The sequence below is a fragment of the Microcaecilia unicolor genome, chromosome 2 (assembly GCF_901765095.1).
Source record: "Microcaecilia unicolor chromosome 2, aMicUni1.1, whole genome shotgun sequence".
Taxonomy (NCBI): domain Eukaryota; kingdom Metazoa; phylum Chordata; class Amphibia; order Gymnophiona; family Siphonopidae; genus Microcaecilia; species Microcaecilia unicolor.
In genome coordinates, this window is record NC_044032.1 from 562,944,233 (window position 1) to 562,967,556 (window position 23,324).

Below are 23,324 nucleotides of genomic sequence, written 5' to 3' on the forward strand. Positions count from 1 at the left end.
GTAAAATAGTGAAAACTATTATAAAGACAGGACAGGATGCTGGGCTCGATGGACCCTTGGTCTTTTCCCAGTGTGGCATTACTTATGTATTTATATACTTATGTACTTATGTAGATCAGCATGGTTTAATGGGACAGAGTGAGTATGGATTCGGCCAAGGGACGTCTTGCCTTACCAACTTGCTTCATTTCTTTGAAGGCATAAATAAATGTGTTGATAAAGGTGATATAGATTGATATAGAGGGGCATTTTTGAAAGAAACATCCAAGTTGCAATTTGGACGTCTTTGCAAAACGTCGAAATCCAGGGGTGGGGAACCCCGTATTCTCAAAAAAAGATGGACATCCATGTTTAGTTTCGAAAATACCATCAGAGATGTCCAAATCCTTAAATTTGGATGTCCCTAGATTTGGACGTCCTTGGATCTGGTCGTTTCTGACTTTTGGCGATTTTCGAAACCAAAGACATCCATGTCAGAAACGTCCAAATGCAAGCCATTTGGACATGGGAGGAGCCAGCATTTGTAGTGCATTGGTCCCCCTGACATGCCAGGACACCAACCGGGCACCCTAGGGGGCAGTGCAGTGGACTTTATAAATTGCTCCAAGGAACATAGCTCCCTTACCTTGTGTGCTGAGCCCCCAAACCCACTACCCACAACTGTACACCACTACCATAGCCCTTATAGGTGAAGGGGGCATCTATATATGGGTACAGTGGGTTTGTGGTGGGTTTTGGAGAGCTCGCTGTTTCCTCCACAAATGTAACAGGTAGGGGCGGTATGGGCGTGGGTCCGCCTGTCTGAAGTGCACTGCAGTACCCACTAAAATTGCTCCTGGGACCTTCATGCGCTGTCATGGACCTGAGTATAAACAAAAAAAACAGCACCACGGGCCTTTAAAAATGGAACACAGTTCTTTAATGAATGAGCCTTGACAAAAGACCCGACACGGGCCGTGTTTCGGTGACTAGCACCTGCGTCAGAGGTCACAGTGATGACGTGGAAAACTTGGGGAATAACTCGAATATATTCCTCTACCCCACGTCTCATGTAGTAAAAGCTACAAAGCACCAAGGCACTTTCACTTTCTGTATCAAAATCAGCAATTTGAAATAAAAAGTCTGCCCTTCTCAATTGAGATATCAGAGAGATATTAATTTTTTTTACAGAGAGTGGGTCCTCCCTGTGTCAACTTTGTTGTATCTGTGATGTTACCCTGCGCTGTTCAGTTTAACTCACCACAAATATGAAAGTGTGTTTTATTGAAAATTCAAAAATGGGAGTTTTTGACCAATGATTATTAGGAAAGGTATGGAAAACAGGTGTGAGGATGTTATAATGCCGTTATATTGCTCCATGGTGCGACCGCACCTTGAGTATTGTGTTCAGTTCTGGTCGCAGCATCTCAAGAAAGATATAGTGGAATTGGAAAAGGTGCAGCGAAGGGCGACTAAAATTATAGCGGGGAAGGGACGACTTCCCTATGAAGGAAGACTAAGGAGGCTAGGGCTTTTCAGCTTAGAGAAGAGACGGCTGAGGGGAGACATGATAGAGGTATATAAAATAATGAGTGGAGTGAAATAGGTGGATGTGAAGCATCTGTTCACGCTTTCCAAAAATACTAGGACTAGGGGGCATGTGATGAAACTACAGTGTAGTAAATTTAAAACAAATTGGAGAAAAGTTTTCTTCACCCAACGCGTAATTAAACTCTGGGATTCGTTGCCGGAGATCGTGGTGAAGGCGGTTAGCTTGGCAGAGTTTAAAAAGGGGTTAGACGGTTTCCTAAAGGACAAGTCCATAAACTGCTACTAAATAGACTTGGGAAAAATCCACAATTCTGGGAATAACATATATAGAAGCTTGCCAGGTGCCCTTGGCCTGGATTGGCCGCTGTCATGGACAGGATGCTGGGCTCGATGGACCCTTGGTCTTTTCCCACTGTGGCAGTACTTATGTACTTATGATAGATAAAGATCTTGGTACAAGAGGGACTAATGACCATTGCTGAAGGTCTTTGAGATCTTTTTTCCCCACAAAAAAGAAATTATACAGAAAAGTTTTAAAACAATTAAGGTTATCAATAGAAATAAAACAAATAAAACATGGAAAAGAAAATAAGATGATACCTTTTTTATTGGACATAACTTAATACATTTCTTGATTAGCTTTCGAAGGTTGCCCTTCTTCATCAGATCGGAAATAAGCAAATGTTGGTAGATGGCAGTATATATAAGTGAAACATCAAAGCATTTCAGTGACAGTCTAACAGGATGGGGGTGGATAGGTGAGAGACAGGAAGAGTTGGGTGGATGAGGGACAGGGAGATATGCATGGAGACAGGAGGGTGACAAAGCAGTAGAATTTTATGGTTTATAATGGGCTAGAAAACCCAGATCTTTGTTAAGTCCTGTCTTGTGGGTGTCAAAATATTTAATCATTCTGACTTCAAAGGTCTTACGTTCCTGTATTGTTTTAAAGTTCCCTTTCAGGATCTTACCATGAAATCACTGGTACAGTGTTCTGGTTTTGTAAAGTGCTGTCCCACAGGCGTGACATCCTTATTGGTACTAGCGTTTTTCATATGGTGTCTATGTAAATTAAATCTCTTCTTTAGCTTCTGACTTGTTTCTCCAATGTAGCAGCCTTTGTTGCATTTTTTACACTGATTGATATATACCACATTGGAAGATGAGCACGTGAAAGATTCCTTAATGTTGAATATTTTTCCTTTGCGAATGACTGTGGGGTCCTGTGAAATGTTTTGGCATAGTTTGCAGCTGGATATATTGTAAGGATGTGTGCCATTCTTTCCTGTCTTCATTCATATCTCCCTGTCCCTTATCCACTGACTCTTCCTATCTCTCACCTGTCCACCCCCATCCTGTTAGACTGTCACTGAAATGCTTTGATGTTTCACTTATATATACTGTCATCTACCAACATTTGCTTATTTCCGATCTGACGAAGAAGGGCAACCTTCAAAAGCTAATCAAGAAATGTATTAAGTTATGTCCAGTAAAAAAGGTATCATCTTATTTTCTTTTCCATGTTTTATTTCTATTGATTACCTTTAAAAGTGGACTAACACGGCTACCACACCTCTCTACTCAAAACAATTAAGTGAATAGTAGAATGTCTCAGGGATCTGTACTGGTACCAGTGCTATTTAACATATTTATTAATGATCTGGAAATTGGAACAAGTGAGGTGATTACATTTTGCAGATGACCCAAAACTATTCAAGGTTGGGATCATTGAGGCAGCACTGGTGAAAGATTTTGCTGTGTGCCTAATCCAGAGCCCCCACTACATGAGTTCCTCTCACCCCAGTTTGACCTTGGAATCCTCACGGGGTTGCTCAAAACTGCCTGCTTGGACAAAGGAAACTAGTACTAGTCAAGCTCCAAAGTGATGACATGGAGGTGGAGGGCAGCATAAACTCCCAAGGATGAGGGTTTATAAATATAATGAGCAGCAGGGCTACTGGAGACCAGAAATCAATGTGGGACGAATGATGTACTGTTCACCATCTGATCAAACTAAGTAGCTCTGGCGCAAAAGAAAGCTCTGCAAGGGTATTTGAGTGCTAATTGCTCTGAGTCTTGTGTCTGCTGTCCTTAGACAGCAGATAGCTGCTGTAAAAGGTAGGGGAAAGTGAAGAAGTGACTAGAGAGTTGCACGAGGACAGAAATCTTACCCATCCCCGCCCGTCCCTGTTGGAATGTTACCCATCCCCACCCGTCCCCACTGGAATCTTACCCATCCCCACCCATCCCCGCAAAAATTTAAACCATTCCAACCCGTCCCCACCCGTCCCCGCAAGAATTTAACCCATCCCCACCCATCCCCGTAAAAATTTAACCCATCCCCACCCATCCCCGTAAGAATTTAAGGGTACATAAAAGACAATTCCAGTCAGCTCCCTCAGTCTCTCTCTGGATTTGAGCCACAGCACTGTAGGCAAGGAAGGAACGGAAGTTGGAACTTGGAACACTCTGGTGCACGCATGTAAGATTTGTCTCTGATTCACTGGCAGTGTGTGCTGAGAGGTCGCCACTTGCACACGCCAGTTGGTCAGGTGACATCTGATTCTCGTGCCTGTGTTAGAGCTGAGGTCTGTGCACCAGTCTGGGAGCAAAGAGGATTAATAGTAACATAGTAAGTGACAGCAAATAGACCTGAACGGTCCATCCACTCTGCCCAATAGTCACACTCATGATCAATTCATCATTAAATCAACGAGTGTGATATTATATACTTGATTATGGTCTTTCTTTCGTGTTTCTGGAACAAAGACCACAGAAGTCTATCTGGCCCTATTCTTATGTTCCAACTGCTGGAGTTGCCATCGAAGCCCACTCCAGCCTATTCAAGTTCTCATTTGTGGGACACAGACCGTAAAAGTCTGTCCAGCACTGTCCTCATGTTCCAGCCACTGAAGTTGCTGTCTAAGCCCTTTCCAGCCCATCCTACACCAGATTGCCATGTATGAGACACAGACCATACAAGTCTGCCAGGTATCAGCCCTAGTTCATCACAGCCTGAGTTGCCATCTAAGTGTCACTTGACATCCACACACATGCAGCCATTTAAGGTTAGCTTTTATATAACTTCCATTTTCTAATTAGAGATCCTCTGTGTTCATCCCACGCCTTTTTGAATTCCGTCATCATTTGTGACTCTACCACCTCCTTAATGGAAGACTTTCCACATTTATGCTGTTAAAGCAAGGAAGAAGAGGAGGAGGAGGACAGCACTCAAAGAAATTGGTATTCGGTAGATGAGAGGCTGGTGCAGGTGCAGCATACACTTCCACGGGAAGCCCGCAGAACTGCTTCCATCCCTGCGGGAACCCCGCAGGAACTGCCTCCGTCCCCACGGAAATCCCGCGGGCTCAGCGGGATTCCCGCGAACCCGTCCCTGTGCAGCTCTCTAGAAGTGACTCCCAGGCAAACTGTTCTGTTAAATGCCTAACAGTATAAGCTCTGAAGACAAATATTTGAGAGATTGTGGTGTGCTTAGGCAATCCTTCTCTTCTGGGTTTTGTTTTGTAGACAGAAAACACTTTCAAATCAGTGAATCTGAAAGAACACTTTTAAAGCTCTGGTTAGGAGAATGCAGGATTGTGGCTGAAACTAGAAGTCAAACAAAGGGTTATAAAATGGCTTTGTTTAATTGTTGAGTATATGCTTAGAAGTGACATATTCATTAAAAAAAACAGTTTCTTTAAGCTAAATTTTTAAAATATTTCCTATAGGAAACTTGTATGTGCCTAAAATGGGAATGCACTAGGGAAGGAAAGATTTAGAGCCCAACCGCACCCAGGATCTTTGATTTCTGCCAAAATCAAATCAGTGACTGAAATTGGCTGCTCAGTTTTGGCAGATGCCGAAGCTTAGAATGAAATCAGCCAGGCCCTGGCCCCCGCTGCCACTGCTACCACACACATCCAGCCAGCTTCCCTTCTCACCCCTGCCACCACCGCTGCTGCCCACTGTTCCCTCTGAGTTGAGTGGGAATTCTTTATCTACAGTCCTTCTAGTTTCAGTTTCAGCCTTAAATGCCTGGTATTTTCATCCAAAACTGAAAACAAAATTCAGTCGGCCTCTAGAAAGAGTAAACATTGCAAAGATAAAAACTATATTTGCACCCTGGGCAAGTCACTTAACCCTGCATTGCTCCAGGTACAAATATAGATCGTGAGCCCAGTAGGGACAGATAAAGTACCTGCATGGAATATGTAAACCGCTTTGGTTGTACCACAAAAAGGTTGTATATGATGTCCATGATCCTTTGATTGCTGTAATGACTTATTGATTCAGTTACCTAGAAATTCGTTAATAGCTTTACAAGTTGCTCAAACTGGTGTAGCGAGGATTCGCACCAGGTGTTCATGATTTGCACATACTGCTCCAGTGCTGAAGCAATTGCACTGGTTGCCCATTGAACAGAGGATTAAATTTAAGATCTTATTAGTTTTTAAAGTTTTATAACTGTTATTATTGTCTCAAGTCTGTGAATTTATCAGCCGCCAAGGGTATCTTCTTTTCTTACTGAAAGACTAGAAGAATTTTGATCCTCAATTTTCTATATAATTGACTCTAAGTTATGAAATACCTTTTTTTTACTTTTTCATATAAAAGGATGGGGTTTAGACTGTTGTATCATTTATTTATATAAGTATGTTAGTTTCCATTACGTTACTTCTCACTATTCCAGGACTTGTGGGTAGTCATGTCCATTAACCAGCAGATGGAAATAGAGAATACAGAACTGATCACCATTACATAGCCCCTTGCTAGCAGCCCAGTTCCTCAGTGTCTTTTGTCTCCAGCAGTTGATGGACAGACTACCTCTGTCTCTGGTTCTCAGGCCTTGACTCCTGATCCAGTTGGTCAGCTGGTCCCCAGTTGAGCGTAGCGGACAGTTGTAGAGCTGACATACCTAGTGGTGCTGGATCCCTGTCATACTTCCTGCCTGGGGTGTTCTGGACTTTTCCCCTGTATCTACTCTTCTTCCCTTTGTGTGGGTGCCTGTTCAGTAACTGCACCTGAATAAGAAAAAAAAAACAAAACTAAGTTGCAGGCAGCACAGAATGTTTAAGCGGGCCGGTTGTGATGCTGTGCCCTGTCATTGCAGGGGAGTGGCTATGGCCCTTGAAGCATGGACCCATTGCACAGAGTCTTCCCTGGTGTGTTTGGGGCCTGGTGTAGTTGGGGGCGCAAAAAAGAGGAAGGAATAATTTTGCAATCTTCGTTTGGCCTGTGCTTCAGTTTAAAAAAAAAAAGCACGCTTCCATAGCGTTCCACAGATCCATCCAGAGACTTTTGGGTTATATCCCTCTACAAGCAGGTGGAAATAGAGAGAACTTCAGAGGCTTGGTATATGTGGCCACGTGCAGCTGCCAGAACCTCAGTGTTCTCTCTATGTAGCAGGTGGAGGGTCCATATCTGTGCAGCCCTGAATTGACTGGCTCCTTTCCCATCCCCCAGGAGTAGTAGTAGCCTATTTTTGTGGCTTGAGGCATTTTGCTGGGTACACCTGGTGGTGCCGGGTCCCTCCCTCCCCTCCCCCCAACAGTCCCACATCTGGTTGGGCTTCTGAAGATTACTGGCCTTTCTCCTTCCTCTCCTGTCTCTAAAAAAAACAAAACACAACCAGAAGTAAGCTGCAGCATTTTAGCTTTAAAAAAAAGGAAGTCTAGCCAGGACCAGCTCTACTCGGTGGTACTCTTAGCTCTGGTAGGGCTGGTGTGAAGGGGGCACGGCATTGCCTACATCTCAGCTAGTGTCGGTGTAAGTGATGTCTAATCCGTCTGAGACGATTAAGTGCTGCTCCCGGTGTGGGAGCTGGCGAGCAGCGTCGGGCTCATGCAAATTTTGTGCAAGGAGGATCCGCGCAGGCGGTGCCAGTAGAATCAGCTGAGAGCCCCACTGTGAAAGATAGCACAGCGGTGGAGTCTTTTTGGCAGGAACACCAGGCTTCTCAGTGGTTTTGCGCTTCAAGAGCTGAGGTTTTTTCTATACAACAGCATGCAGTGCCAAAAGCTGACTTGAGTGTGCAAAAGCCTGCTTCCTTAGAGTCCCTCCGCACCGGCCCAGGATTGGACTGATGAGTTGTGCACTCCTTCCAGCAGGTGGAGACTGAGAAGTTCTGACTCTGGGAGCCAATAAGAGCCCTGGCCATATGACCTAGATTCAGTGTTCTTAGTCTACAGCAGGTGGAAGGAGGTGAGCCCTTAGTCTCCTCTCTGTTTCTCTCTCTATTTTGTTTCTGTCCTACAAAAAAAATAGTAAATAGGTACTTTTTCTTTTGTGCTCTGGGTTTCTGTTCTTCTGAGGGGTGTTACACCCTGGGGTTCTGGGTCCCTCTCCCTCCTTCCTTCCTTCCTTCTTGTTCTCCTGCTGCTTTGGCTGTTATTATCAGGGAAGAGCTTTATCCTTTCAGAGGAAGGGTGTTTTAGCTTGGGAGAGGCAGCCACTTTACAAAAAAACCAAACAAACCAGTGAGCAGCCATTTCTCCCCTCAGTGCGAACGATCAGAGTAACTCCGTCAGCGCCTCGGGCGGCCACTCCATTCTGTCTCTCACCCTAACTGCGGTAGTGTGGATAAAAAAAAACAGCAAGGAGAGTTCGCCGCGATGGCAGACAAGCTCCGTCGGTGTGGTGTGTGTCAGCGACGGGGAATTGGTGCGTCTGTCACCTGCAAGTATTGTACTGCAGTAGATTCGGCGTCGACTCCCTCTCTGTCAGCTTCATCAGCCGCAGCTCCTCTGGCGCCTGCAGTTGCAGCAGAAGAGTCGGTCTCTGTTTCTAGCTTGGCGGGAAGAAAACACCATTTCGTCAGGGCCTGCTTCTAGTGCAGGTCGGGTCTGCCCTGCTTGTTCTCAGCCAACAGAAAGCTTGGTGGTGGCTGTGCCTCAGGGCTTAGGACATCAGTAGGGAGGTTTCGCCCAGAGTTTGTCCTACAAATGTATCAGGCCTTTTTGTTGAAAAAATCTGGCATGGAGGCTGCTGCTGCTGCTGCTTCTCCTTCGGGAGGTGTCCAGGCAAGGAGTTTGGCCCCTGCAAAATGGGCTCGGGGGGCATGGGATCTCCAAGAAAACCAGCTTTCTGAACCAGATGTAGATTTGCCTTCCTTGAGATGGAAGGCATGGAGGATCAGCAATTGGAGGATTCTCTCTCTGCTGAACCAGGTACGGAATCTTTACCTCTGGGAGAAGACCCTTCAGTGGTGTGGATCTTTCATAAGGGAGATCTTCATGAACTTATTTCCCTAGTAGCTTCCACCCTTCGTTTTGAAGATGACCAGCCTTTGATTCCTGAGGTCCGCAAGGTTGACCTGCTGGTAAAGGGCATTAGGCGGTCAGGAAAGACCTTTCCTATTCACCAGGATGTCAAGGACATTATTCAGGCTCAGTGGGATGTGCCGGATTCTCCTTTTCTCATAGCTAGATCCATGCGGTGGCTTTATCCAGTTCTGAAGGAGGATAGGTCTCATCTTAAGATTCCCATAGTGGACGCGGTGGTCTCGGCAGTTACTAAGCGTAATACAATCCCTGAGGATGGTGGTATGGCTCTGTGAGATGTCCAGGATTGTAGAGTGGAAGCTCTTCCACTCTTTTGAAGATTAGCTTTGACGTCTCTTCTCTGGTTGTGCAGGCGGTCATCTGTGGTTCCTTGGTAACTTAGGCCTGCTTCCGCTGGGCTGAAAGAGTCTTAGACAGATCTTCAGATGATTCCACTTCTATAGAAGCCGAATTGGCTAAGATTGAGATGGGCTCGGCCTTTTTAGTGGATGCCTTGTACGATTTGTTGAGAGCTTCTATGTCCATGGCTTTGAGGGTAGCAGCCTGCCGTTCCCTTTGGTTGAGGGGTTGGACTGCAGTCATGGCATAAATACATAAGTATTGCTACACTGGGACAGACCAACGGTCCATCAAGCCCAGCATCCTGTTTCCAACAGTGGCCAATCCAGGTCACAAATACCTGGCAAGATCCCGAAAAAGTTCAATACATTTTATGCTGCTCATCCCAGAAATAAGCAGTGGATTTTCCCTAAGTCAATTTAATAATGGTCTATGCACTTTTCCTTTAGGAAGCCATCCAGACCTTTTCTAAACCCTGCTAAGCTAACCGCCTTTATCACATTCTGTGGAAATGATTTTCAGAGTTTAATTACACGTTGAGTGAAGAAAACTTTTCTCCGATTCATTTTAAATTTACTATTTTGTAGCTTCATCGCATGCCCCCTAGTTCTAGTAATTTCGGAAAGATTAAACAAACGGTTCACATGTACCCATTCCACTCTACTCATTATTTTATAGACCTCTATCATGTTTCCCCTCAGCCGTCTTTTCTCCAAGCTGAAGAGCCCTAGATACTTCAGCCTTTCCTCATAAGGAAGTCATCCCATCCCCTTTATCATTTTTGTCGCCCTTCTCTATACCTTTTCTAATTCCACTACATTTTTGCGGCAACCAGAATTGAACACAGTATTCGAGGTGCGGTCACACCATGGACCGGTACAAAGGTATTATAAAGTCCTCACTTTTGTTTTCCATTCCTTTCCTAATAATACCTGACATACTATTTGCTTTCTTAGCCGCCCCGCCGCAGCACACTGTGCAAAGCATTTCAACGTATCATCAACGACGACGCTGAGATCCCTTTCTTTGTCGGTGACTCCTATCGTGGAATCTTGCATTATGTAGCTGTAGTTTGGGTTCCACTTTCCCACATGCATCACTTTGCACTGGCTCACATTAAATGTAATTTGCCATTTAAACTCCCAGTCTCCCAGTCTCGTAAGATTTTCTAGCAATTTTGCACAGTCCTCTTGCTATTTAGCAACTTAATAACTTTGTGTCATCAGCAAATTTAATTACCTCACTAGCTATTCCCACCTCTAGATTATTTAGAAATATGTTAAAAAGCAGCGGTCCCAGCACACACCCCTGGGTAACCCCACTACCTATCCTTCTCCATTGAGAACACTGACCATTTAACCCTACTCTCTGTTTTCTATATTTTAACCTGTTTTTAATCCACAGTAGGACATTACTTCCTATCCCATGACTCTACCATTTTGCCCAGCACTGACGTGAGCCTCAGTGGTCTATAATTTCCAGGATCACCTCCCAAACCTTTTTTAAAAATTGGTGTTACATTGGCCACCCTCCAATCTTCCAGTACCATTCTTAATTTTAAAAATAAATTACATATTACTAACAATAGTTCTGCAAGTGTACAGCGGTAGTTAAGAAAACAAATAAAATGTTAGGAATTATTAGGAAAGGAATGGAAAACAAATGAGAATGTTATAAAACCATTGTATCACCCCATGGTCGACCACACCACAAATACTGTGTGCGATTCTAGTTACTGCATCTCAAAAAAGATATAACGGAAATAGAAAAGGTACAGAAAAAGGCAACGAAAATGATAAGGGGGATGGGACCACTTCCCTATGAGGAAAGGCTAAACTGGCTAGGGCTCTTCAGCTTGGAGAAGAGACGGCTAAGGGGAGATATGATAGAGCACATAAGCATAAGCACACAAGCACCACCATACTGGGAAAAGACCAAGGGTCCATCAAGCCCAGCATCCTGTCTCCGACAGCGGCCAATCTAGGCTTCAAGAACCCGGCAACCCCCCCCCCCCCCCAAAAAAAAAAAGTAATAATATTCAATGAACTTTTTCTTCAGGAATCTGTCCAAACCCCCCTTAAACTCCGTAAGGCCAGCTGCTGTCACTACATTCTCCGGCAATGAGTTCGAGTCCAACTACATGCTGAGGAAAGAAAAACTTTCTCCTATTTGTTTTAAATCTACCATATTCTAGCTTCATCTTGTGTCCCCTGGTTCTATTATTGTTTGAAAATGCAAACAAACGCTTCACATCTGTGCGCTGTACTCTGCTCATTATCTTGTAGACTTCTATCTTATCACCCTTCAGCCGCCTTTTCTCCAAGCTGAAGAGCCCTAACCGTCTTAGCCTTTCCTCATAGGGAAGTCGTTCCATCCCTTTTATCATTTTCGTCGCCCTTCTCTGCACCTTCTCCAATTCCTTTATATCTTTTTTGAGATGCGGCCACCAGAATTGGAAACAGTATTCGAGGTGCGGTCGCACCATGGAGCGATACAACGGCATTATAACATCCGTCCTGTTTGTTTTCCATCCCTTTCCTAATAATACTCAACAGGTCTATAAAATACTGAGTGGAGTAGAACAGGTAGATTTGAATTGCTTGTTTACTCTTTCTGAAAATACTAATCTACTAAGTAGTAAATTTAAAACAAACAGGAGAAAATATTTCCTCACTCAGCGTGTAATTAAACTCTGGAATTTGTTGCCAGAGAATGTGATAACAGAAGTTAGCTTAGCAGGGTTTAAAATAAGTTTGAATAATTTCCTAGAAGAAAAGTCCATAGGCCATTATTAAGATGGAGCTGGGGAAAATCCATAGCTTATTTCTAGGATAACCAGCATAATAACTATTTTACTGTTTTGGGATCTTGCCAGTCTGCTTCTTGCTGGCCTCCCACTTAGTCACCTCTCCCCTCTCCAGTCGGTTCAAAACTCTGCTGCCCGTCTCATCTTCCGCCAGGGTCGCTTTACTCATACTACCCCTCTCCTCAAGACCCTTCACTGGCTCCCTATCCGTTTTTGCATCCTGTTCAAACTTCTTCTACTAACCTATAAATGTATTCACTCTGCTGCTCCCCAGTATCTCTCCACACTCGTCCTTCCCTACACCCCTTCCCGTGCACTCCGCTCCATGGATAAATCCTTCTTATCTGTTCCCTTCTCCACTACTGCCAACTCCAGACTTCGCGCCTTCTGTCTCGCTGCACCCTACGCCTGGAATAAACTTCCTGAGCCCCTACGTCTTGCCCCATCCTTGGCCACCTTTAAATCTAGACTGAAAGCCCACCTCTTTAACATTGCTTTTGACTCGTAACCACTTGTAACCACTCGCCTCCACCTACCCTCCTCTCTTCCTTCCCGTTCACATTAATTGATTTGATTTGCTTATTTTTTTATTTTTTGTCTATTAGATTGTAAGCTCTTTGAGCAGGGACTGTCTTTCTTCTATGTTTGTGCAGCGCTGCGTATGCCTTGTAGCGCTATAGAAATGCTAAATAGTAGTAGTAGTAGTAGTAGTAATCTTGCCAGGTACTTGTAACCAGGATTGGCCACTGTTGGAAACAGAATACTTGGATGGATGGATTGATTGATTGACTGAGGGTTTCAATGTATCATCAGTGATGACAGCTAGATCGTTTTCCTTGTTGGTGACTCCTAATGTGGAACCTTCAATCTACTTGCTATAGTTTGGGTTCCTCTTTCCCACATGTATTACTTAAACATCATCTTCCACGTGGATGCCCGATCTTGTAAGGTCCTCTTGCAATTTTTCACAATCATCTTTCTTTTTAACAACTTTGAATGTCTAATTATTTAAGAATAGCCTTCAAAGGAGACATTGTTCCATAAAATTCGCTCAGAAAACTGCTAGCATCCATTTTCATTCTTTTGTTTGGGGGAGGGGGGTGGCTCTTCCGTAGATGTGACAATATCTGGGAATGTGAATTATGGAAGATCCTAGGTTGTTGATGTAGGACTTGAGCCATCCATCGATCTGATTTGTGTATAACCTTCTCAAAGATTTGGTTGTCTGTGTGTTTACATCATCTGGGAAGATAATTGGATTGTCTTTCAGAATGAGTATAGAAGAGAACCAACACTGTGTAGTGGATGAACAGGAAAATAAGTGTCAATTAAGCGTTGGAAATGCTCCACGGTGCTAGCAACCAGATGAAAGGGGAAACAGCAAAAACCGTAAATTGTGAAGCAACAATGGATGAATCTGTTGCAGTAACAGTAAGATGCTTGAGCAACTGGGCACATGATAGAAGGACGTTGCAGATGGTAGGAGTCCGATCAGCAGACAAGACACAAATGATGTAATTTAACAGTGTTTCATTTAAATTCAAAAGCAGTTTCTGCAGTTTTGTTTTGTTTTTTTCATTGAATTCAGTTGCTGATTGTCTGAGATGTGTTAAGGTTTTACATATTGATACTAGCATTTTATAGATGTTATTCCATCTAGTTTGGAACAGCCTGTTTAAGGCTAGTCTAAAGCTTTTAGAGAATGACACAGTGACGAAGTTTGTCCTGTACGAGTACTTTCCTGCTATCTCACCTTTGCTGGTCTGGGGCCTATACAAGTCTGAACCATTCTTTTATAATCAATATGGATTCTACAGCCTGTAGCCTGAATATATCTGAAATCATCAGAAAACAGCTTTTCTACAAAGGAAAATTACTGCTGGGCATACCATGATGACTTCATCCAAGGACACAGTGTTTACTGCACATTCGCCTCCATTTATCTCCTGGGAAGAGCTGAGGAGCATACCTCACAGAGACAGATGGCTCCAGGAGTAAATGAGAATTAAGAGGGAGGTTTGCTTGTCTGGTAAGACTTTCTTTGCTAATAACAAGGCCTCTTCATGACCATGACTTCTGCTGGACAGAATTACACCATTTGTGATTGATCCATAGGTATCATGTGACCCAGAAAGATGCCAATGTTGGACTGAAAAGGAAGACGAGAAAGGAGAAGACCAGAAGACTTGTTGGTGGATAGATGGCTCTGAGAGGAGCGAGAGACTAATTTTCTAACCACACTAGTGAACTTCATACCTTATAACAAACTGATAAGATCAGCTACAGTACTAGGCCTCGCCCGAAAGACTGTGCTATCAGTATTAGAATACAGACTTTGGATTTTGTTCCTGGACTGAGAGACTTGCTGGGGCTTCAGCTTGAGTCTGTAGGAGTATTTGCTGTGATCTCACCCACCCTGAGTGCATATGAGAGCACCTTTACAGACAAAATGGACGCTGCAACCTTTCACCTATATGTCTGGCTACCCACTGTGCAGAAGGCAGCATTTCAGCTTGTAAGAGATTTACTGAAGCCTGCACCACCTCCAAGGTCACTCTGCATCGGGGGAGAATGCCTGTCCCAGGGAGAGAGCTTACGAGATAAGACGGACAAAAGGAAGCTTCATACAGATGCTGGGAGTACATGGGGGAATTATTTCTGATTGGCTCCCAGAAAAGGGATTGATCTGAGAAGCGGGAACAGAAGGACTAGTTCCTGAGAGTTCCAGAGAGGAGAGAGAAGAGAGAAGAACTAAGAAGAAGAACAGAAGAGGAGAACACTTGCATATCTGCAAGCACCTGATTTTCCTAAGAGACTTACTGATAATACCTGGCAAAGCTTTTCCCCAGGTTACAGCTGTCTAAAGGATCTATACTGCGTCTGTATCATCTGTGGCTGATCAAGACAAGTGCATCACCTGAGCTTGTGTGACCTCGCTGAGACCTTCGGCTGAGGCATTGGAAGGAATCTGATCTGGAAACCGGGACGGTGAGATCATAGTTTACTTCCTTCAGGCTGGGTTAGGTAATTAGTCTGGGCTCGGACCCATCAGATGTGTGACGTCAGGATTTATGATCTCTAGTTGCTGTTAGCCTAGTATAAGATTTGTGTGGTAATCATTAGGATCTTGGTATTGTGTTATCTGTCATTACAGATTTAGCCAATAGGATAATCATAGTTATTCTCTATTTTTGGTATCATTGTGCATGCAATCAGGAATTGCTGATGCTATAAGCTGATAAGAGTTTTCTATATTTTTGTATATAACGCTGTATAAATAAACTAATATATTCCATTGGTCTGTCCGTTATTTTCCATGCAGCTAATGTTGGGCAGAGGCCACGCCCCCTAGACATAAGCGAGTACATAGGTAGGAAATTGGCCTCTTACAAAAACATATATATAATCCCCTACAAATTGGGGGCTCGTCCGGGATTATATATATGTTTTTGTAAGAGGCCAATTTCCTACCTATGTACTCGCTTATGTCTAGGGGGCGTGGCCTCTGCCCAACATTAGCTGCATGGAAAAAGTGAAAACGGAATAAATTGTTGGCAAAACTCTGGTTAGAGGTAATTACAAACGTCGTTCATCTGATGTCATCCAGTTCCACATGTCCACTCACGTTGTCATCCCACTTTGACCATCTCGTGGGTCATCATGCTCCTGTGTGCTGTAGTGTTTTGGAGAGACCTTCGTCATTTACGCTATCGCGTAAACACTTTGTCACCTACGGCAATGAGATTGCAAGACTTTATGTAATTACCTCTAACCAGAGTTTTGCCAACAATTTATTCCGTTTTCACTTTTATGTACTAATATGCTTTGCTTTGCATGATGTGATTTTCATGATCTATGTGATTATGGTTCATGACTTGTTTGATTAATTTCATGTGTTAAGACTTTTTGCCTAACTGCACATGCGGGTTCTATTATTCAGTATTTTGCTGTATTAGCATTTGTGATTTCCTTGTGAACATTATTTTGCTTAATTGAACTGTTTTGAAGAGTGTTAGTTTGCATTAGTTAAGATTTACTTTGAAACTTTTTGTAGTTTTGACCATGAAGTTTGTACCTGAATCCTGACTGAACTGTCTGGCTTATTTTTGTAGTTAGGTTGGAGAAGGCCTTTACTCCTTTGTAGTAATTTCCATCTCCAAGGGGGGGAATCTGTAGGAGTATTTGCTGTGATCTCACCCACCCTGAGTGCATATGAGAGCACCTTTACAGACAAAATGGACGCTGCAACCTTTCACCTATATGTCTGGCTACCCACTGTGCAGAAGGCAGCATTTCAGCTTGTAAGAGATTTACTGAAGCCTGCACCACCTCCAAGGTCACTCTGCATCGGGGGAGAATGCCTGTCCCAGGGAGAGAGCTTACGAGATAAGACGGACAAAAGGAAGCTTCATACAGATGCTGGGAGTACATGGGGGAATTATTTCTGATTGGCTCCCAGAAAAGGGATTGATCTGAGAAGCGGGAACAGAAGGACTAGTTCCTGAGAGTTCCAGAGAGGAGAGAGAAGAGAGAAGAACTAAGAAGAAGAACAGAAGAGGAGAACACTTGCATATCTGCAAGCACCTGATTTTCCTAAGAGACTTACTGATAATACCTGGCAAAGCTTTTCCCCAGGTTACAGCTGTCTAAAGGATCTATACTGCGTCTGTATCATCTGTGGCTGATCAAGACAAGTGCATCACCTGAGCTTGTGTGACCTCGCTGAGACCTTCGGCTGAGGCATTGGAAGGAATCTGATCTGGAAACCGGGACGGTGAGATCATAGTTTACTTCCTTCAGGCTGGGTTAGGTAATTAGTCTGGGCTCGGACCCATCAGATGTGTGACGTCAGGATTTATGATCTCTAGTTGCTGTTAGCCTAGTATAAGATTTGTGTGGTAATCATTAGGATCTTGGTATTGTGTTATCTGTCATTACAGATTTAGCCAATAGGATAATCATAGTTATTCTCTATTTTTGGTATCATTGTGCATGCAATCAGGAATTGCTGATGCTATAAGCTGATAAGAGTTTTCTATATTTTTGTATATAACGCTGTATAAATAAACTAATATATTCCATTGGTCTGTCCGTTATTTTCCATGCAGCTAATGTTGGGCAGAGGCCACGCCCCCTAGACATAAGCGAGTACATAGGTAGGAAATTGGCCTCTTACAAAAACATATATATAATCCCCTACAAATCTCAATGGAGGAATCCGATTCTTTACCATTGGAAGTCTGCAATAAAGACGGTGAGGTGAGAACAGGATTTATTACCTACAGTCAGAATAGTTAGTCCATGGTTTTATCTGTGACAAACTTTTTTTTCAGGACTGGTGGTCAGTGAATTACTAGCGGCTAAATGTGTATTTTACACAAGACATATTAGCTGTGTAAGTGCTCATAATCTCCTTAGGGTTTTAGTGGTGTGATTAATTATATTATCACTTATCCATACAGAGATATAGAGTTATTTGGCTAATCATCTATCTTTGTGTATATACGTATACACACACACACATACACACAGATATAGATAGATATAGATCTTGGTGATAATCTAATTTTGGTAGTGCAAGCTTATTTTTGTAATTTGCTTTGCATTTGCCACAGTATTTTTTATACCTAATAAAATAATATATTTCATCCGTGGCATTGTTCCTTTCATTGGTATAGCTAGCTTGTCAGAGTCTAAGGGACAATTAGGTACTATCATATCACAGTTTGTGATATGACAGTACCTAATTGTGTGATTATCTGGTATAGAAGTACCTACAGTCCCCACCCCATGGGCTCTGTCCCTATCCTGCAGATAACCACATATCCACATCCCCATGTCATTCTCTAAGCAGGACTTAAGGAAAGGAAATTATCGGTTAAGAACAAATTTGGCCTTAACTCTGTGTTTATGGCTCTGCTTTATTAACTATATATACTAATGTGTGCTTAACCCATTGTACTTAACAGGCAAGCTAACGAAGAATATCAGGTGCTGGCTAACTCATGGCGCTATTCATCTGCCTTTTCTAACAAACTCTTCTTCACGGTAGTGGACTATGATGAGGGGGCAGATGTTTTTCAACAGGTAACAATTATGGGTTATGCTCTTGAAAGTATTTAAATTGTTGAATTTGATTGGTTTTGTAGATTTTCTTTCAATGTTGTGATGGTTATTGTACAGTATAAAACTAGTAATTAATAAGAATGTTTTAATGACTGGTTAGTACCTAAAACAAAACTGGCTATTTTGGGCGCTTTCTGGAGGTGGCCACTTAACTGGCCAAGGTCACTATATAAATAGGACTGCATACGTTATTCCTGAATGTCTCACTTAACTGGCTCTGATGTGGCCAGCTCCACAAACTCAGAAATTCAATGCCGGAGCCTGGACATTATTATTATTATTAGCATTTGTATAGCGCTACCAGACGCACGCAGCGCTGAACACCTGATACAAAGAGACAGTCCGTGCTCAAAAGAGCTTACAATCTAAATAATACAAACAGACAAGACAGTTACGGGTGAGGGAATTAATGGGAGCTAAAAAGCAGCAGTGAAAAGGTGGGTTTTCAGCATAGATTTGAAAACAGGTAGAGATGGAGCTAGACGTATAGGTCCAGGAAGTCTATTCCAGGCATAAAGTGCCACGAGAGAAAAGGAGCGAAGCCTGGAGTTAGCAGTGGAGGAGAAGGGTTGCGACAAGAGAGATTTGTCCAGCGAGCGGAGTTCACTGGGAGGAATGTAGGGAGAGATGAGAGTGGAGAGTAGACATGGCCTGGCATTGAATTTCCGGGCATAACGCTGGTGGCAGTCAGCAAACATTGTACACTGCCGGCTGAGTATCGACCTTTTAGGTGTTTATTCTCCAGCTAACTAGTGGTTCTTTATGGGGTACAAAAATTATTCCCCAGATATTCAAAACTATTTAACCGGCCTGGAACAGCTCCTAGCCGGTTAAATAGGGTTTAAGCACCTAACTGCAGATATTCAGCAGGAGATAACTTGTTATTTCCTGCTGAATATCCCGGTTAGTGGCTAGCCACTAAGTGGCTATATCTTGATATAGCTGGTTAGGCGTGGATATTCAGTGCCAAACCAGCTATGTTGATTGGTTAAAATTGGCCGCTTAAATAACAGGCCTATCTTTGATTGCTAAAGTTAACTGGTTAGTGCTGAATATCAGCATAGCTGGTTAACTTTTTAGCGGTCAAAATAAACCCACATATTCAGTGCCAGTCGCCAGCTGTAGCCAAGCATTGAGTATCCGGGTTTAACGCCGGCAGCGGACAGCAAACGTGCTGCCCGCCGCCAGCTGAATATCAGGCCCTCTGTGTTTTCACACCACAAGTACCATTGCTGGGGTTCCCTTTTCTGGTGAAATTTGACAGTTCTGTGTCTAAATAGTTCTCTTGGATTTCTATGATGCTCTAACTTTTGTATTCTACTTTCTATTTGTAAATCTTGCTAATTTTTTTTATACATTATAGTTTTGAGATAATTAAAATATAATGGTGGGTTTTCTCTTTCTTCTAGCTAAATATGAACTCTGCTCCAACATTCATGCATTTCCCAGCTAAAGGGAAACCCAAGAGGGCAGATACCTTTGACCTGCAGCGTATTGGATTTGCAGCAGAACAACTAGCTAAATGGATTGCGGATAGAACCGATGTGCACGTATGTAACTTTCTACTATTATTGATGAGCATAAATTAAACTAATCTTCAGTTCCATAGTGTCCCACAGATCAATCCATAGACTTGTGGGTTATGTCGCTCTACCAACAGGTGGAGATAGAGAGAATTTCAGAGGTTTACTATATGTGGTCATGTGCAGCCACCTTAACTTCAGTATTCTCTCTGTCTAGCAGGCGGATGGTCATATCTGTGCGGCTCTGGATTGATTGGCTCCTGGCCTGGTCCCCTGGGTCTAGTCGAGCTTCTGGGATTTGAATTCACTTATGATGGATTTCATAGAAAAACGTCTAAAAATTGGTTTTAAAAATACCAATTTGGACATTTTTATGAGAAAAACATCCAAATGCAGATTTTTGCCACTTTTTTCTCTTTTGAAAATGAGCTCCTTGGTACTCTAGATCGTTCTGCTTCAGCAGATAAAATGCATTTATTTACAGAATTATATTTCAGTGGCTTGAATCCTTTTTAATAAGCAAATCCTGCAGGGTTAGGCCATACAAGTCCTTGACTGCTGCAAACTGGACGGGTTTTCAAGTTATCCATATTGAATATGCATGAAATGTATTTGCATGCACTACTTTCATTGTCTATAAGGGCATCTCATGCATATTCATTGTAGGTATCTTGTGAACTTGACAGGCTGTAGCACTCAAGAGTTATATCTATTGTACATATGCTCTACTTTATCAGATAGGATAGCTTCTTTTTAGCATTTCATATGGAATGCCTGAGGGGTCAATATCATCCCTGTCACTATAATTTATACATGAGTCCTTTAAGTGAAATAATATGCTGCTATAATGTAGAAAGTCATCTGTTTGCAGATGACATTCAGTTGTTTGTCCGTGTGAATGATGGCTAGGATATAATATTGGCTAGGCTGAACTCTAGTCTTCTAAGAAAAATAGATTTAGGTGCCACGTTCTAAAATCTAAACCCTGCCAAGTCAAAGTTATTTTAGATGAGTAGAAAGAAAGAGTCCTTATAGTTTTTTCATCCACTTTGGGCACCAAGCTCAGAAAAACCATGGTTATTTTATTTTTTTAATTCTTCATGTATTTATATAAGTAAGATGTTTATAATGCCAAAAGAAATTTACAAAACAGTACATCACCACCACAGAATAATGTAAGAGTGGTGACTAAGAAGAAATTTAATTGCAAGAGACAAAAGAACATCAAACGGATAGTAAACCAGGGATATTTTAGTTGAAAGTTAGCCGCATTTGATCTTGTAGATCATACCATTTTACTTCAACACCTTCATTGTATTAGTATTACCGATCAGGTCTTAGACTGGTTTAACTCTTATCTATCTACCAGAGAATACCAGGTGTATCACCAGGGCATATATTCTAAGGCTCATTCTCTTATATGCGGAGTTCCACAGGGCTCTGTACTTGCTCCAATTCTCTAACATTTTAATGGCCTGCCCCGTCTTTACTCTTTTGCAGTCTGTAGGTCTAAGAGATTACATCTGTGCAGATGATTTTCAAATACTAATGCCTTTAGACCCAACCAATTCTCAGGAAATCAGTTCTCATAATGACAAATTCTTGCAGGTAGCAGCCTGGCTCAGAATCACCTAATAGGACATTCTCTACACCTCTCCTACCCAGTGGTATACAGACCCCCCTAGTCTCTTCTTTAAAACTGCTTGGAATTATCCTTGATAACTGTCTGACCTTCCAACCACAACTCTCTTCTCTGATCTGGCGGTGCTTCTTTAAACTCTACATGATTTGCTCTATCCACTCACTTCTCCATTCATCAGTTCTCAATATATTGGTCCATTCTTTGGTGGTATCATGGATAGACTACTGCAATTCGTTATACAAGGGAATGCAGCAAAGATCTGTGGGGTTTGCACCTACCTTAGCCAAACCCCAACTGATTACTGCTAGAACACCCATGACTCAGAAGTGAAATAAAAAGAAAAATGTATTCTGGAAATAAGCTTATAGCAAGTCTGAAATACAGAAAAGAAATAGAGGGAGACTTCCCTATTCCCATGCCAGTTCACTGTCTTGGGGACAAGGAGCCTGATGTACATAGATTTTTCTCATTTTTATACAATTGATTTAGTACATGTTATACAATAATGCAGAAACTAATTTCCATTTTAGCACATCCCACAAACCAATCATCTACTTTCCTAATCCAACACATCTGATTTCTATCCTATCAATTATCAGTTCATACCCTAATTCCTAGAATAGCAGTTACGCCACTCCACCTGACTATGAGTCACAAAGCCATGCTATCTTCACCCACCATACCGTGTGTCACAAATTCCAAGCCCATCTTCTCATGCTACTTCACCAGTTTTTTTTTTTATATCACATATTCAAACTATACACCAGCTGACCTTGTGGTTAAGCTAGCAGACTGTTCCCAACTTCCTCTTTTTACTGTCCAGATACAATGTGGTTTCAAACTGTATGTAATTCCTTAAACTCCTCTTCCATGGCAAATTCAAACCTTTAACATTCAGGGTTCTCACGCTAACATTTGTGCTATCCATGCTTCCCAACAGTCATAAGAACAAAAACAACACAGCGCCTTTTCCATGTAATGAGCATCTCGCTGCCAGAACCCTCCCTCCCAGCCACCCCCTGCCTCTCTTTCTTCCCCCCAACTCCTTCCCTTGCTGGTGTAATTGGTCCCAACAGCATGTGTGCTATATCACGCAACACGTGGGTGCAATTCACAAAGGCCTCTGGGACCCCTCTAATCCAAATATTATTTTGGCGGGACTGGTTCTGAAGGTTCTCTGCCTTATCCCAAAGCTCTCTCAGTTCTCTGGAAGAGGTCTCTATACCTGTTTTAATCTCAGCAACCTGTGCTTCACATGAGTCCATTCACTGTTCTGCATCCTCCTGCCTCACCATAAGTCCTTTTTTTAAATATCTTCCACTGCCTCTCTAATGACCTGTCGTACTATTTGGAACTCCTTCTTAAGGTCCATTTTGAAATGGATCATCCAACACGATGCCTGGCGCAAACCCGCTGTGCTGCCATTAGACTTGTCGGATAGTATTGGTGTCATCTTGTCTTAGCACGTGCTCCGCTATCAATGCTCACCCAGCTTCTAGTACTGCCAAGCAACTCCGCACACAGGATACAGAAGCTCCAAGTGCTCCAAAAAGGAGTTAGCAATCATGTACCACTCGGGAGGGTTTAAGATCTGAGGTTGGGATAAATAAAATTATTAATCCATGCCGCGCCCAGGCACAGCTCCAGCTCAAAGCAGCCATCAGGAGCACTGACATCACTTCCATTTCCACTATATCAGTATTCAGGTTTCTAAGTGGCTAAGTAATTAGATAAATTTAGGACAGCAAACATGCTGTCTTACCTTTGTTCACTGAATTAACTTGGCACTGGTCAGTATCGGCCAGTACCCGGTTAACTTTCACATTGCTGAAGTAATCTGGATATTCAGTGCCAGAGGTCTGATGTGCCCTGGCATTGAATATCTGGGGTTAATTCAGCCTGTGGCTGTGAGCAGCTCACAAGTCGCTTACTGCCATGGGCTGAATACTGGACCTTTTGAGTATAAATTGAGGCACCAAAACATAGTCAGTTCTCAAAGAGGCTAATTTAGAAGCACAGCTTTGAGGCTGCTTTAAGTGGAGGAGTGGCCTAGTGGTTAGGGTGGTGGATTTTGG

General features: G+C 42.8%; 1 protein-coding gene across 1 annotated transcript in view; it reads left to right on the forward strand.

Annotated features, from left to right (window-relative positions):
* The window catches only part of TUSC3 (tumor suppressor candidate 3), a 180,313-nt gene that overhangs the window by 57,306 nt on the left and 99,683 nt on the right, over positions 1-23,324 (forward strand). Inside the window, exons 3-4 of the mRNA XM_030191432.1 lie at positions 17,928-18,045; positions 19,494-19,634. Of these exons, the coding sequence (XP_030047292.1) occupies positions 17,928-18,045; positions 19,494-19,634 (259 nt within the window). The remainder of the gene's footprint in view (positions 1-17,927; positions 18,046-19,493; positions 19,635-23,324) is intronic.